This window comes from Cucurbita moschata, unplaced genomic scaffold, assembly GCF_002738365.1.
Source record: "Cucurbita moschata cultivar Rifu unplaced genomic scaffold, Cmos_1.0 Cmo_Scf00043, whole genome shotgun sequence".
Lineage (NCBI taxonomy): Eukaryota > Viridiplantae > Streptophyta > Magnoliopsida > Cucurbitales > Cucurbitaceae > Cucurbita > Cucurbita moschata.
In genome coordinates this window covers 1,000,299-1,014,524 of record NW_019268559.1, presented here as the reverse complement: position 1 = coordinate 1,014,524, position 14,226 = coordinate 1,000,299, and the positions used below count along the sequence as shown (strand labels likewise).

The following is a 14,226-nucleotide window of genomic DNA, read 5'->3' as shown; positions in this document are numbered from 1 at the left end:
TTTTTTTTTTTTTTTTTTTTTTTTTTTTTTTTTTTTTTTTTTTTTCTTCGGACGTTACAGTATCCCTCTCAACTATGCAAAGGACGAACCTTTACGAGTCAATGTTCTCTTCAAACATATTCAGGTTTACCATATGAATCTTTAACAGTATAAAAGTTTCCAATTTCTTGACGGTGGTGTTCTTCTTTTTTCTTTCTTACTTTCCTTTAGAATATGTTGTCCGGTGACACTGCGGTAATTGCTGAAATTGGTGATTCATGGTTCAACTGTCAGAAGCTTCGTCTTCCTGAGAATTGCGGGTCAGCTTGGTTTTCTTCTGTGTTTTTTAAAGCTTTTTTCAGTTGCAGAGTGTAATTCTTTTGTGTGGCTCTGTTCAGCTATGAATTCCAAATGCAATATGGTTCTGTTGGATGGTCAGTAGGTGCCACTTTGGGATATGCTCAGGCCAATAAAGATAAGCGTATAATCGCCTGTATTGGTGATGGGAGTTTCCAGGTTTGCTATTAGCTCGATGGTTGAGTTTGATTTGATAACTCAAAAGGACTCGAACTGCGTATAGACTCTTACAAATCATAAACTCGTGAACTTTCTTTCAGGTGACGGCTCAAGATATTTCAACAATGATTAAATGTGGGCAAAGGACCATCATCTTCCTCATTAACAATGGAGGATATACCATAGACGTAGAGATTCACGATGGTCCATACAATGTTATCAAGAACTGGAACTACACTGGAGTGGTCGATGCCATTCACAATGGTGAAGGAAAATGCTGGACGGCCAAGGTTAGCCCAAAGTCTTAACTCACTCCTAAACAACTCATCACGATTCATCCTTATTTAGTAATTCAACTTCTGCTCAAATCAATAGGTACAAACAGAGGAAGAACTAATAGAAGCAATTGCGACCGCGAACGACGAACACAAAGAATCATTGTGTTTCATCGAAGTTCTGGTGCACAAAGACGACACGAGCAAAGAGCTACTAGAATGGGGGTCTCGTGTGGCCTCTGCTAACAGTCGCCCTCCAAATCCTCAATAACCGACTGTTAAGAGTGACATCAAAAAGAGAATAAAATAGCAGAGTTCTTCATTCACTTTATGTTGTATGCTAAAATGGAGAGCTGCTCTGCTCTTTTGGATATATTGTAAATGCTTGGGTTATGTCAGGTTTCATTGTCTAGAATAGCATATCATTCAATTTGCTCAAAAATGGTGAGAGACAAATAATTTAATTCGAACTTGGATGGGCTAAATCGTATCTTTCACCAATAATCTAGACAAGAACAACTACCATTCTTAAAATGGTGAAATCTACTGCCATCTCTAACAATTATTTCTCTTTCAAATACTCGAGAAATGATCTTACTTACCTCATGGCAATCGCCACAAACTCTTAAATTCTTGATAATACGAATACAGTCACCAACTTGAGTCACCAGCAACCCAAAAGCAATTGCCAACCTTTCACTATGCTCTTTAATGGCAGTTTCTTTTTCTTCTTCCTCTATGTCATGCAGTACTGATGAAACGTTTGCTGAGTATCCCGCTGCTGCTATTCGTACTCCAATTGTCTCCAACATCTTGTAGATCTCTGTACATTGTTCATGCTCCTTATCTCCTGCCACAAATCGGTGAACTCTTCCTCCTGCTTCAATCAAGCTCCACCCTGCAATTTTGTTGGAGTTTCTGTCAGCCATTAGTCTCCTAATCTTGCTTACATCTTCCCATTTTCTTAGTCTGGCATAGATACCCGCTAACTGGACATAATGCCCATTGTGAGTGGGATCCATTTGAATCAACTTGTTCCCAATCTCTTCACCCAGTTCTATAAATCCGTGAACCTTGCATGAACCAAGCACCGTTGCCCACAACACAGGGTCCGGAGGAGCAGGCATCCTGTTAATCATTTCAACAGCATCATAAACGAACCCAGCACGGCTGAAGAGATCAACCATGCAACCATAGTGTTCCATCTCTGGTATAATCTTATATGTGTCCGTCATTAGCTTAAAAAAACGTCTTCCCTCGCTGACTAAACCAGCTCTGCTACACGCATTCAAGACTCCAATGAATGTCACGTTGACTGGGTAGAAACCCTGTGTTAGAAACTTTTCAAATAATGCAAGCGCTTCTTGCCCAAGGCCATGCGATGCTAAACCACAAATCATAACATTCCAAGTCCATTTATCTTTCTGGGGCATTCGGTCGAACAAGAATTTGGACTCATCAATACAACCGCACTTAGCATACATGTCAACTAGTGCTGTGCCAAGAGAAGCAGTCATTGGGAATTTCAAGGAGTCCGCAATGGAATGGATCATTTTTCCATACTCAAGCATACCCAATTGGGATGCTGCTGCGAGCATGGACACCAATATTGCCTCATTCGGCCTCATTTTTTGCTCCCTCATCTCATTAAAGCAGTCTAACGCCTTCTCCAATAGCCCATTTTGAACACACCCAGATATCATCGCGCTCCATGAGATCACATCTTTCTCAGGCATTTCAACAAACAGTTTATCTGCAACATTGATCTGCCCAGCTCTAACAAAACCAGCAATCATTGAATTCCAGGAAACTATATCTCGACTACTAGGAACTTCATCAAATACCTGCTTCGCACATTCAACTCTGCAATGAGTACAATACAAGTGAATCAACGCATTTCGAATGAAAACGTCTTTAGCAAAACCAAATTTTATGACATGGGTTTGAACTTGAATCCCTTCGCAGATAGCCAAAGCGTTACTGCAAGCTTGCAATACAAAGGTCAAAGTATGTTTATTAGGCGCCACAAGACTTCGGCGCATGTGTGAGTAAAGAGATATCGACTCGCAAGATAACTCCTCTTTTGCGCAGCACCGTATCATGTTATTGGTGGCAAAAACACTTGGATGAGAAATAGACTGATAAATTGAGAAGGCGTACTCATACGGCAATGAAGAGGAAGAAACGGCAAGAAAAGCGAGGAGGTGACCCATGATGCGGCCATCATTAGCAAGGCCGAAGACGACACTACGAGCATGGGCTTGCTTAATTTGGGTAATCCCAGATATTGGGGGAAGAGAAGAAAGAGGAGGAGGTAAATGGGAAACGGTGGAGAAGACATGGACATTCAATCTCTGTTTCGAAGTCCAGAAGATGAATTTAGGCTTACAGAGTAGCATAAAGGACGATGATCCGTCACAAATTCTGAAATTTAATTGGGTTCATCGATTGAATGGGCATGGGTTTCCAAAAATTTAATCTTTTTTCATTTCATTTCCGTTTCTCTTCTCTTTCTCTCTTCAGTACTTCTTTTGTCATCTTTATTTTTCTTCCTTCTTATTCTCTTTTCACTTTACAAAATTATTATAATTAATTATTTAATTATAATAAATTAATAATAACTTATATATATAATTTATTTCCACAAAAAAAAAAATTTTATAAAATATAACTTATACAAAGTATTTATAATTCAAATAATTTATTTAATGATAATTATCACGGTCCATTCCAAAATAAATTCAAAAACTTAAATTTTAACGCAAAAATAGAAATACAAATTTGAATAAAATAATTAACAGTTAATTATCTAAAATTAAAGAATGAAATTATTAAAAATAATTTATTTATATAAAATTGTAACATCAAACAATTTTATACAACTTTACTCATTTTTTGTAATTTCCATATATATATATATATATATATGTGGGTGGTGACATTATTAATGAAAAATAGGAGTAGTGGTTTTGTTTTTTATGAAAATAGAAAAATAATTGTGTGGTTTGAATTCATTTTATGAACGTGGAGAAATTTCATAATAATAATAATAATAATAATAATAATAATAAAAAGATGGTGTGAATCTCATGAGCAAAGTAAAGCAATTGTAACATGGTGAGTCCCACGATTGTAACAAATGAATGGACCAGTGTGTTTGGATGTCGGTGAAATTAAGAAATTTCATAATATCCTCTCTTTTTTTCCCTCCCACAACCTTCACCAAACATCTCCGATCAACAAAAGGTTGATGTAATACCATAATTAAAGTAGTTTTCAAATTTCATATTCATTACCAACCCTTTTTTAAATACATGATAATAATAATAATAATAATAATAAAATTAGGTGGAATAAATACCAACTACCTTCATCTTCTTCCTTCCTCCATGGCTCCCTCGATCCCTTTGCTTCATCTTGCTTTTGCCTTTGCCTTTTCCGTCCACTCTGTCTTTGGACGCTACACTTCCATCTTCAACTTCGGCGATTCCCTTTCCGATACCGGAAATCTCTATTACACCTGTTCTTCTCCTAATCCTGCCCATGTTTGCTTCCTTCCTTACGGGGAGACCTTCTTCCATCGCCCCACCGGCCGATTCTCCGACGGCCGTGTCATCCTCGACTTCATTGGTCTCTTCTCAATTTCTAACCCAATTATGTTATAATGTTCTGTTTCCAGATAATACCAAGAATTCATCTTAATTCAATGTCTTGCAGCTACATCGTCGGGGCTTCCTCTGGTTCGCCCATATCGGAGTGTGGGGCTGGGAGGACAGGGGATTAGCGCTGAGGAATTTGGAAAGGGCTTGAATTTCGCGGTTGGGGGAGCAACTGCGCTCGATGTGTCGTATTTTGAAGAAAGGGGAATCCATAATGTGCCATCTCACGCCGTGTCCCTCGGGATTCAACTCCATTGGTTCAACAAAACATACTCTTCCGTTTGCGCATCTTCTCCTTCTTCTAGTATGTTCTTCTTCCTCTCTCTCTCTCTCTCTCTCTCTCTCTCTGCTTTAAAATTAAGAACAGAGACTAAACGTACGGAAAATATGTTTACTTTTAAAAAAAAAATTCAAACTTTTATATAATTTCGAGAAGTAAAAAGTAAAACAAATGAAAATTTGCCTAAATAATACTCCGAAACCACCATAAACAATGAAATTAGATCTTAAGAGCCCTTCTACTTCCATGAATTTTCGTTTTTGAATCTTCATTTCTCAACCCATGAAAATAAAAGGCAGTTTTTGTTTTTGTTTACAGAGTGCAGGGATATATTTAAAAATTCGCTATTTATCATGGGCGAAATAGGAGGCAACGATTACAACTACTTTTTCTTCCATAATCGCAACATTACACAAGTCACATCTTTGGTACCATTGGTTGTTAAACAAATTGGTTCCACTATCACGGTATAACTTTTGTGTTTCTACTTTATTCGCTACCAAAAATAAAGTTGTTATTTGTTCATCAAATTTACAAAAAAATCCATTCTTTCCTATTGGGTGTCTCCCAATATATCTCCAAGTGTATGCAACGTCAAATCGAGGCCAATATGACCCACAAAATGGTTGTTTGAAATGGTTGAACCAATGTTCTAAGTACCATAATGAGCAACTTCAACGAGAACTCCAGAGGATTAGCGCTCTCCACCCACACGTTCATCTCATCTATGCAGATTATTTTAATGCAGTTATGGACATCCTCAATGCTCCAAAGAACTTCGGTAAATCTACCCTACTAAAATCTTCCCATATTTTGATTGGAAATCTATAAAGAAAACGAAATGTGTAAGATTGTGTTCTCCTTCTTTTGCAGGATTTACAAATCTCCACCAAGTTTGTTGGGTGGATGAGAATAGATCATACTACTTTCCAATGCCCTGTGGATTGCCATCAACAATTGTGTGTGATGATCCTTCCAAATATGTTAGTTGGGATGGTCTTCATTTAACCGAAGCAACATATAAATTGATGGCGACTAATTTGATGCAAGGCTCATTCACGACTCCTCAATTTAGTATTCTTCAACAAAATAGCTCGACCAAGTTACTACAATTACAATAACTTTTAATTTTCATTTTTGTTGACTCTATTTAATAGAGATAGAGATGGTTTTTTTTTTTAAAAGAAAAATTTCTTATTACATCAAATAATTATTATATATTTGTTACTTTCAACGAAAACCATTCTGGTTTGTGTTTATGAATTATGTTGTTTATTGAGGCCCCATTCCACCTACCATCCACCATTATATTACTTCAAATGGTATCAAGTAGCTTCATCTTTCTTCCTCCATGTCTCCCACAATTCCTTCCTTTTCATTCTCAATGACTCCACCATCTTTACTTCATCTTGCTTTTGCCTTTGCCTTTGCCGTCCACTCTGTTTTTGGACGCTACACCTCCATCTTCAACTTCGGCGATTCCCTTTCCGACACCGGAAATCTCTATTACACCTGTTCCTCTCCTAATCCTGTCCATGTTTGCTTCCTTCCTTACGGGGAGACCTTCTTCCATCGCCCCACCGGCCGATTCTCCGACGGCCGTGTCATCCTCGACTTCATTGGTCTCTAACCCAATTATGTTATAATGTTCTGTTTCCAGATAATACCGAGAATTCATCTTAATTCAATGTTTTGCAGCTACATCGTTGGGGCTTCCACTGGTACGCCCATACCGGAGTGTGGGGCTGGGAGAAGAGGGGATTAGCGCTGAGGAATTTAGGAAGGGCTTGAATTTCGCTGTTGGGGGAGCAACTGCGCTGAATCTGTCGTATTTTGAAGAAAGGGGAGTCCATAATGTGCCATCTCACGCCGTCTCCCTCGAGATTCAACTGGATTGGTTCAAGAAAACATATTCTTCCGTTTGCGCATCTTCTGCTTCCTCGGGTTCGTTTTTCTTCTTTTTCCATCTTAAATTACTTTCTGGCAACCATATTTCTCTCAGTTTCAGGGGAATCTCTCGAAGAACAGAGACTAAACTTACGGAAAATACGAACCGGGTCTAATTCCTGGGTTCAATTCTTACCTACTTTTTTTTTTCTTTTTGAAATGGATACTGTTCATGGTATTTTTTTTGATTACAGGGTGCAAGGATATGTTTAAAAAATCCCTATTTATTATGGGTGAAATAGGAGGGAATGATTACAATGACTTTTTGTTTGATAAACGCAACATTGAAGAAGTGGCCTCTTTAGTACCATTGGTGATCAAACAAATTGGGTCCGCAATCAGGGTATGGACTCGTATTTCTAATTTATATGCCATAAATGTCATCGTTGGTTTACCAAAGGTAAAGAAAACTTATTGTTTTATGGAATTATTTTTTTATAGGAGTTGATTGAGTTAGGTGTAGACACTATAATGGTTCCGGGAAATTTTCCTATTGGGTGTGTTCCAATGTATCTCAAATTGTTTAAGACATCAAATGGAGAACACTACGACTCAAAAAATGGTTGTTTGAAATGGTTGAACCAATTTTCAGAGTACCATAATGAACAACTCCAACAAGAACTCGAGCGGATTGGAGCTCTCCATCCGCACGTCCATCTCATCTATGCAGATTATTTCAATGCTGCTATGCGCCTGTTCAATGCTCCAAAGAATTTCGGTAAATCTACTTTCGCTTGATTTGAAAGAAGGAAGGTGTAAAATTCATTGATAAAGGTGTTCTTGTTGTTTTATGCAGGATTCGTGGATATTGAACAAGTTTGTTGTGTGGATGGGAATAGAACAATTAATTTTCCTGTGCCATGTGGATTGCCCTCCACCATTGTGTGTGATGATCCTTCCAAACACTTTAGTTGGGATGGACTTCACTTGACTGAAGCCACATATGAATTGATAGCAATTAGCGTGTTGGAAGACATATTCACCGCTCCTCAATTTAGTATTTTTCAATAAAAAAAAGCTCAACCAAGTTACTTCAATCCCAATAAATTTTATTTTATTTTATTTTTTTATGTTATATGAATCTCCGTGTTTGTTTAAATTCACAAAAATGTGATTGTTACTCTCTCCTATCTTGTTGAGTTGAATGGACGATGATAATGTATTCCAGTTGGATTAAATTAAATTATTATAATTGTAATTTGATATTAATCAAGGGTAGGTTGATTGTACAATCACATTAAGTATCCGATTAGCCTTTTTGATGTGATTGATAGATGTAAAATTATTTAAATGGGCACCTAAATTCCTTTCCCTTGTTAAATTTTCCTCAATCTAAAATGAAAATCACGTGTTGCATTATTCATAGTGCCTTGTCTATTCATCATATTCAAAGTTTATTTCTGAATTTTAATATATTTTGATAAAAATTTGAATAATTTCTGTAATTAAAAATAAGTAAAGAATTAAATGATAATATGAAACCAGGTTGGAGTGTGAGTTTCCATGTTTCAGGAATCCCAAATCGGACCAAAAGCCGCAATTCCAGACCTCTTACACGCATTCACCACATCTCTACTTCCTTCCGGATTACTCGTAACAATCACCACCTCCGCTTTCCATTTTCCGGCCGCCTTCACTGTCAGCTCCGCCACATTCGGCCGCCCCGAAACCTTCGTGTCGTGAATAATCACCTTCTCCTTCGGGTACCCGTTTACCGTCTCCTTAATCTCCTTCCCGAAATTCTCCTCGATCCCTTTGGCTACCCACACCAAATACACGTCAGCCCTACTTCTCTGTATCAGAAACGACAAAAACACGCAGATCCCAGATCCCGTCGCTACCACCAGAGCTCTCTCGTACATATTCACCAAATAAGGAAGTCCGGCGAAGTGGACCCCACGGACCCACAAGTGGCTCGGTGGGTTCGACACCAAAGATTTCGTGAAATCGCCAACTGCTCCGGCTAACATCATGTGCTCTTTTTGGCCGTCGGAAATGATCCCAAATGCGTGCCATTCTGATAACGGCGATGGGCTGATTCGGCCCAATAACCCAGGTTGGACCCCACCGTTGAATTTGATAATCGAGGCATGTCCGGAAGGGGCAGAGATTTGAACAGGAACGCGCCTGACCGTAACCCAGGGGAGAATAATTAGGAAAGTGATTGCGGCTGTGAACCAAAATTCCTGATTCTTAACCAAACGGGAACCGAGGGGGTTAGTGTATGATTTGGTAATTGGGTCGTAAGTCAATTTTAAAATAATGAAGGCCCAGAGGAGAGCCAGAGCAGCCCATCCGGCAAAACGGTGCGTTCGCTCGAAGACATTGTGGTGGAGGTGGCGAACGAGGGGGAATGCTGCTAATGAAGAGAGGCAAAGAAGGGCTAGAATTGCTGAGGCAACTGCAATCATGGCTGGGGACGCGTTTTTTGGGTCCTCGAGAATCTGTATTAATAATGCGTACACAAGCCATGCAATGGAGGAAACTCCACAGCCGCTATGGATGCCACCTAAGCTCTGTAGGAGAGAAGTTAGGGAGGTTTTGACACAGAGAGGGACCCATGATCTTCCAATAATTGAGACGCTTAACCAAAATAGAACACGCAAAAACGCCTCACTTCGGCAAAGACACAACATGAATATGTTGCCGATTGAAAACAGAGCAGGGTTGTTTCTTGCATAAGGGAAATTGCGAGTGAGGGCGAGAATGAGGGCAGTTATGTTTAATGAAACAGAGAGAATAAAGAGGCGCTTGTAGACGGTGAAGAGGCCTTGGTCGAGGAGAATGACGGAGAGCCTTGATTTTGGGTTAGGGGGAGAGGGGTTTTGTGGGGGTGGAACGTAGTGTCCTTGTTCGAGTGATTGCAGCTCATTCTCGTCTTCATCGGAGAGGGGTTGGAGTTTTTGTTGGTCAGGGTCAATGTCACAGAAATGGGTGCTTGGTTTGCTTAGTGATCTTCGTAGTGAAGATGAAGATGAAAGGAATGTTGTAAAGGAGACACTACTTTGATGGGAGAGTTGATGTTCCTGAGCTTTCACTTCAAAGGCAACGCCTCTACAGCTCGAGAACCTTACGGGAGTTGCCATATTTCAAGAAGTGAAGAGAGCGAGACAAAGGTGATTGGAGTGGCAGCTGCTTCCTTGGATTTTATAGGGTTTCGAAGTCTGACTTGGAATACATTCCATTACACTGTGCTTTCTATTGACCAGTCAAACTCCAAAACTCACAGAAGCCTGACGTGTCCTTTTTTTTTTTTTTTTTTAATTTATTTTAAAAAATCTCTTAAGGCTTCTTTCAACTAGCCATCAAATTATTAAAATGTAGCTAATGGATGCAAACACAGCTTCCTATCCAATAAAAATGGGATATATTTTAAGTTCATATAAATAAAAATAACACAACTCCGTGACATATTCTGATTAAAGTAAATAATATCATATTAATTATTGGTAACTCGATAGAATGTTTATTATATTGAATATATGGATCATATTTTAGGTAATGCAATAAAAGATGTGATATACGTGCATGGCATTACAACACTCAACTATTTAATTAGAGTAGAGTTCTTGTTTTTATGAAAGAAAATGAAATACATTGATCATTTTCGATCTTAGTTGTAATGATTGATAAATTATTTAATATGGAGTTCTACCTCAAAATTAATTGATAATTTCTTACGTAGTCACTCGATAGTTTAACTAGAGTGGTACGGTCATTGAATACAATTTCGTCCTTTAATATAATTTGGTTTGAAGAGTTGAATTCAAAGTAAACACAATCCTCCATCCGAACATGTCTAAAAATTGCCTTTTTGATTTGCTTTGATTTGTATTAATTTGGGAAAATCAAATTTTGTATGAGTTAATCGTTTACATAGTTGTGAGGACAAGGTTTGACTATAAAATTTGCCTTACTTATACGTAAACTTTTATTCTTATTCTTGATTGGGTCATATTTGCATCATAATTTAAAAATTAATTTAGGTACGTATACACGGAACGATATTAAAAAATCCTTTTTCCTCATACATTTTTTTTTTGTTCGATAAGAAATAAATTTCTTTTTTTCGACGGAATGAATATCTTAACCATTTGAACTAAGTCGAGATTGATGTCTTACTAACACGAACACATTTTAACACCAACAAAATATTGAAATAACTAAGAAAGTGGGATTTGCCATTGACTTTCTGTTCTTATAGCTAAGAAATAAATTATTGAAGAAGTCAACATCGTGAAATTAACAATGAATTTCTCCATCTTTATATTAGAGAATGGTGCAAGGAACATGTTATGACGACATGTCGACATATGCATTTCCATTATTGGCAAGTGCTTATAATCAAAAAAGAAGAAAATAATGGTGGTGGAGTTGAATGGATGAGTTTGAAAGAGAACGTATTGGAGGCTTTGGTTTTGTTATTATTTTAATGAGCAAGTTGGGATGAAATTCCATGGCTGCAGCTTGAGGGGGCCAGCCCAGATGAACCAGTTGGTCAACAAAAGTAGATAGAAGCTCTTCATGGGCATATCATTTGTAATTCAAACTATGCAACGTATTTGAAACAAGATAATGATATACTTATAACTCCATAATGTCCATAATGTTGTTGTTGAATTTGAAGGTCAACCATATACAACTATCTCTCGTTATACCATAATATTGAACTATTCCACCCTAAAGAATTAGAACGTTAGTATGCTGTTTCAAATGTGAGATTTCACATCGGTTAAAAAAGGGAACGAAACATTCCTTATAAGAGTGTGGAAACGTCTCCCTAGTAAATGCATTTTAAAATCGTGATGAAGCCAGAGCGGACAATATCTATTAGCAGTGAGTTTGTTGTATTATTACAAATTATATCGGAATCAGACACTGGGCAATGAACCAGCGGGGGTTGAATTGTGAGATCCCACGTCGGTTTGTAGAGGAGAACAAAACATTGTTTATAAGGGTGTAGAAACCTCTCCCTAGTAGATGAATTTTAAAATCGTGACGCTTATGGCGATACGTAACGAGCTAAAACGGATAATATCTACTAACGGTGTGACCGTTGGGAATGGAAGGAAATGAAATAAGAAATAAAAAAGAGGGTTTGGTTGTTTGTAATGAAATAATGGTGGAGTAATAATAATAATAAATCTTTAAATATTTATTTCCAATGGGGCTATGAACAATAATTGCTTCATTTTGACAGAAATGATGCATTAATTATACATAAAGTAAAAGAAATCCAAATGAAAGAAATGAAGCAAAATGAATAGTTAATGAGCAACAACAAATAAAGGATCAAAATTCATGTTCCTCCTCGTTGTCCATCAATTTCCAAGACCCATCACTCTGTTGAACCATACCCTTATTCTGCAAACATCGCCAAGCCACTGGCACGAGATGCTCCTCTTTCAACGCATCCAGGCTCTTATTAACCAACGCAATGTCCCTCTCAATCTCCAGCTTAAACCCTCCTTTACTCCCCTGCGTTCCTGCCACTCCATGCAGGTAACCCTCCAAATTATGCCAACTACTCAAGCTCCCTGGGCTCTTCAAGTACTTCGATTTTCGAGTGTCGATTTCCAGTTCCTCGCCCACGTCCGAGTAACCGATAATTGGGTAATTTGGGACAACGTCCATCGCGTTTTTCACTCGTAAAACGTGTACATCTTTGAGCTCCGAGAATACCCTTTTGAAATCTGAATCTCCCACTCTGGGGCTGGCGAAAACGAAGGACGTCACTGGAATTGGCGCTGCCTTTGGCTGCCTGCTGCCTGGAATGTTGAGTCCGTTTGCTACTATGTCTACGGCGTTTAGCGTGGCTATTGCTGCGCCAAGGCTGTGTCCCGTCGTGACTATGCTAGTCTCTTCGTCCTTGTATTGCTCTACCAGCCTTTTCACCTCGCTGAGAACCTGCTCAGTGTGTAATGATGAACTGAGTCACTCATAGAAATCAAACCAAATTTGGGATCTCATAGTCTGTGCTAAAATAAATATTTTTGAAATTAATCCCAATTTATTATTTATTTTTGTTAATGTAATTTTCTAATGTTGGAAAGAATCCCACATCGGATAATTTAGTAAATGAATGGGTATATAAATCAGTAATATCATCTTGTTAACGAAGGACGACTTGCCTGGCTTCTGACGCTGGTCTTGGCAAAGGGAGAACGGCGATCATCGGAAGTGTAAATAGAATGCCAACCCTGATGGACCCTGACATCGCTGGACTGCCCAAATATTTGGGGAGCCGACGTCAAAACAAACTCCATATCATCAATCCACTCCAAGCTTCTCACAGTGCCTCTCCAAGCAATCACAATATCTCTCCGCCCCAATTCCGCCGCCCCTTCGTCGGTCGCCACCGCCACGTACCCAATCCAATTCGATTCTTTGCTCCAAGCCTCCCTCGACAACGGCCTCACAATGAAAGCGTCCGGCACCTTCACTTGCGAAGTTGCGTACAAAAATTTGGTCACACTGTATTTGAATGGGTTCCCCTTTTCTAACCCGACTTTGGCGAAGAAATCTTGCTTCGAATACCGACTGCTTCCCGCGAATTTCGACGCCTTCTCGGTGTTGAATGTGTCGTAGGTTGCCTGCGCCATTTGTCCGTAGTGCAATATGTAGCGTCGGAGCTCGATTTGCAGTGGTTCCAAAAGGCCTTCCCAATTGTTTGACCCAATTAATTGTCGCCAATTGTTCTTCCCAGTAGTGTTGGCCGAGCTGCTGCGCTTATCCATCGTCGTTTTGGACTTTTTTTTGTTACCAAAACATCCCCACACTACCAGCTTTCTTCCACATTTGATTCCCACTCTTCTCTGCGAATTGCAATTCATTTTGCTATTCCAAATTTGATGTGAACGAGATGAGCATAGATTGCAAAATTGGAGCTGGGTTTTGCTTTAAGAATTTATTTGTATGTATCTAAACCACTTGGATTTTGGATTCCCAAAGCCTTCTATTATATTTGGAGTTAGTTAAAAGATGAACATCGGCAAAGATATGCTTGGCTTTGAAGTCATAGACTGGTGGCCAAGGTGGTTGCGAGCTTGTCAAGGCAAGTATTGCCACCTCCACTTTCCCCGTCTTTGCGTTGCTTCTCAATGGAAAAGGGCATAAAGCAAGAAAACACTAATCCTACAGTTCAATCTTAAAACCCTGATCGCCCACCCGAATTGCTCCTTCTCCTTTGCTGCATGCCCCACTAGATTTCCTGATGTTGGGTCTGCATCCATAACAAAGCCCACATTACTTCTGCCCCCAAACCCATCAGCCACACAAATATTTACTCTTGCCTTTCAGTAAGTCAATCCACTTAAATTTGACTTTTAGAGAAAAAAAAAAAATTTAAAAGAAAGAAATTTTTTTGTTTTGAAAAAAAAAAACAAAATATTAATAGCATATAATTAAAGTCTAGTCAAAACTGAGTATTCATGTACGTGTATAATAAATGAAATAAACAATAAAGATGTGATATGGAAAGTGGGAGTGTAACGTCCAAAAAAAAAAAAAAAAAAAAAAAAAAAAAAAAAAAAAAAAAAAAAAAAAAAAAAAAAAAAAAAAAAAAAAAAAA

General features: G+C 38.5%; 5 protein-coding genes and 1 pseudogene across 5 annotated transcripts in view; 3 read left to right on the top strand and 3 right to left on the bottom strand.

Annotated features, from left to right (window-relative positions):
• LOC111433854 (pyruvate decarboxylase 1-like) overlaps positions 1–1,168 on the top strand; it is a 5,115-nt gene extending 3,947 nt beyond the window's left edge. The window contains exons 4-8 of the mRNA XM_023071103.1: positions 60–124; positions 211–299; positions 378–495; positions 597–785; positions 871–1,168. Coding sequence (XP_022926871.1) covers positions 60–124; positions 211–299; positions 378–495; positions 597–785; positions 871–1,041 — 632 coding nt within the window. The 3' untranslated portion in view covers positions 1,042–1,168. The remainder of the gene's footprint in view (positions 1–59; positions 125–210; positions 300–377; positions 496–596; positions 786–870) is intronic.
• A 71-nt stretch (positions 1,169–1,239) lies between these two features.
• On the bottom strand, positions 1,240–3,283 carry LOC111433853 (pentatricopeptide repeat-containing protein At4g21065-like). The gene has a single exon (XM_023071102.1). The coding sequence runs from the start codon at positions 3,167–3,169 to the stop codon at positions 1,265–1,267; it is 1,905 nt and encodes a 634-aa protein (XP_022926870.1). The 5' UTR covers positions 3,170–3,283; the 3' UTR covers positions 1,240–1,264.
• Positions 3,284–4,126: 843 nt separating this feature from the next.
• Positions 4,127–7,865, top strand: LOC111433890 (annotated as a pseudogene).
• On the top strand, positions 5,942–7,750 carry LOC111433889 (GDSL esterase/lipase At1g28570-like). The gene is made up of 5 exons (XM_023071149.1): positions 5,942–6,331; positions 6,408–6,653; positions 6,851–6,999; positions 7,098–7,374; positions 7,453–7,750. Exons 1-5 carry the CDS (start codon positions 6,061–6,063, stop codon positions 7,665–7,667), a joined length of 1,158 nt encoding a protein of 385 aa, XP_022926917.1. The 5' UTR covers positions 5,942–6,060; the 3' UTR covers positions 7,668–7,750.
• Positions 7,866–8,147: 282 nt separating the features above from the next.
• Positions 8,148–9,742, bottom strand: LOC111433565. The gene has a single exon (XM_023070634.1). It carries the CDS (start codon positions 9,740–9,742, stop codon positions 8,165–8,167), a length of 1,578 nt encoding a protein of 525 aa, XP_022926402.1. The 3' UTR covers positions 8,148–8,164.
• Positions 9,743–11,790: 2,048 nt separating this feature from the next.
• LOC111433697 (phospholipase A1-IIgamma-like) lies at positions 11,791–13,773 on the bottom strand. The gene is made up of 2 exons (XM_023070851.1): positions 12,788–13,773; positions 11,791–12,563 (listed from the first exon to the last, which is right to left on the bottom strand). Exons 1-2 carry the CDS (start codon positions 13,487–13,489, stop codon positions 11,949–11,951), a joined length of 1,317 nt encoding a protein of 438 aa, XP_022926619.1. The 5' UTR covers positions 13,490–13,773; the 3' UTR covers positions 11,791–11,948.
• Positions 13,774–14,226: the final 453 nt, after the last annotated feature.

What these genes read in the sequence shown, in the direction of transcription:
- LOC111433565 (XM_023070634.1), bottom strand. Translation starts at nt 9,742, where the DNA reads ATGGCAACTCCCGTAAGGTTCTCGAGCTGTAGAGGCGTTGCCTTTGAA.
- LOC111433853 (XM_023071102.1), bottom strand. Translation starts at nt 3,169, where the DNA reads ATGCTACTCTGTAAGCCTAAATTCATCTTCTGGACTTCGAAACAGAGA.
- LOC111433697 (XM_023070851.1), bottom strand. Translation starts at nt 13,489, where the DNA reads ATGAATTGCAATTCGCAGAGAAGAGTGGGAATCAAATGTGGAAGAAAG. An exon ending in AGACCAGCGTCAGAAGCCAG is followed by an intron (nt 12,564 to 12,787) that starts GCAAGTCGTCCT and finishes CACACTGAGCAG; the next exon opens with GTTCTCAGCGAGGTGAAAAG.
- LOC111433889 (XM_023071149.1), top strand. Translation starts at nt 6,061, where the DNA reads ATGTCTCCCACAATTCCTTCCTTTTCATTCTCAATGACTCCACCATCT. An exon ending in TGTCATCCTCGACTTCATTG is followed by an intron (nt 6,332 to 6,407) that starts GTCTCTAACCCA and finishes AATGTTTTGCAG; the next exon opens with CTACATCGTTGGGGCTTCCA. An exon ending in CGCATCTTCTGCTTCCTCGG is followed by an intron (nt 6,654 to 6,850) that starts GTTCGTTTTTCT and finishes TTTTGATTACAG; the next exon opens with GGTGCAAGGATATGTTTAAA.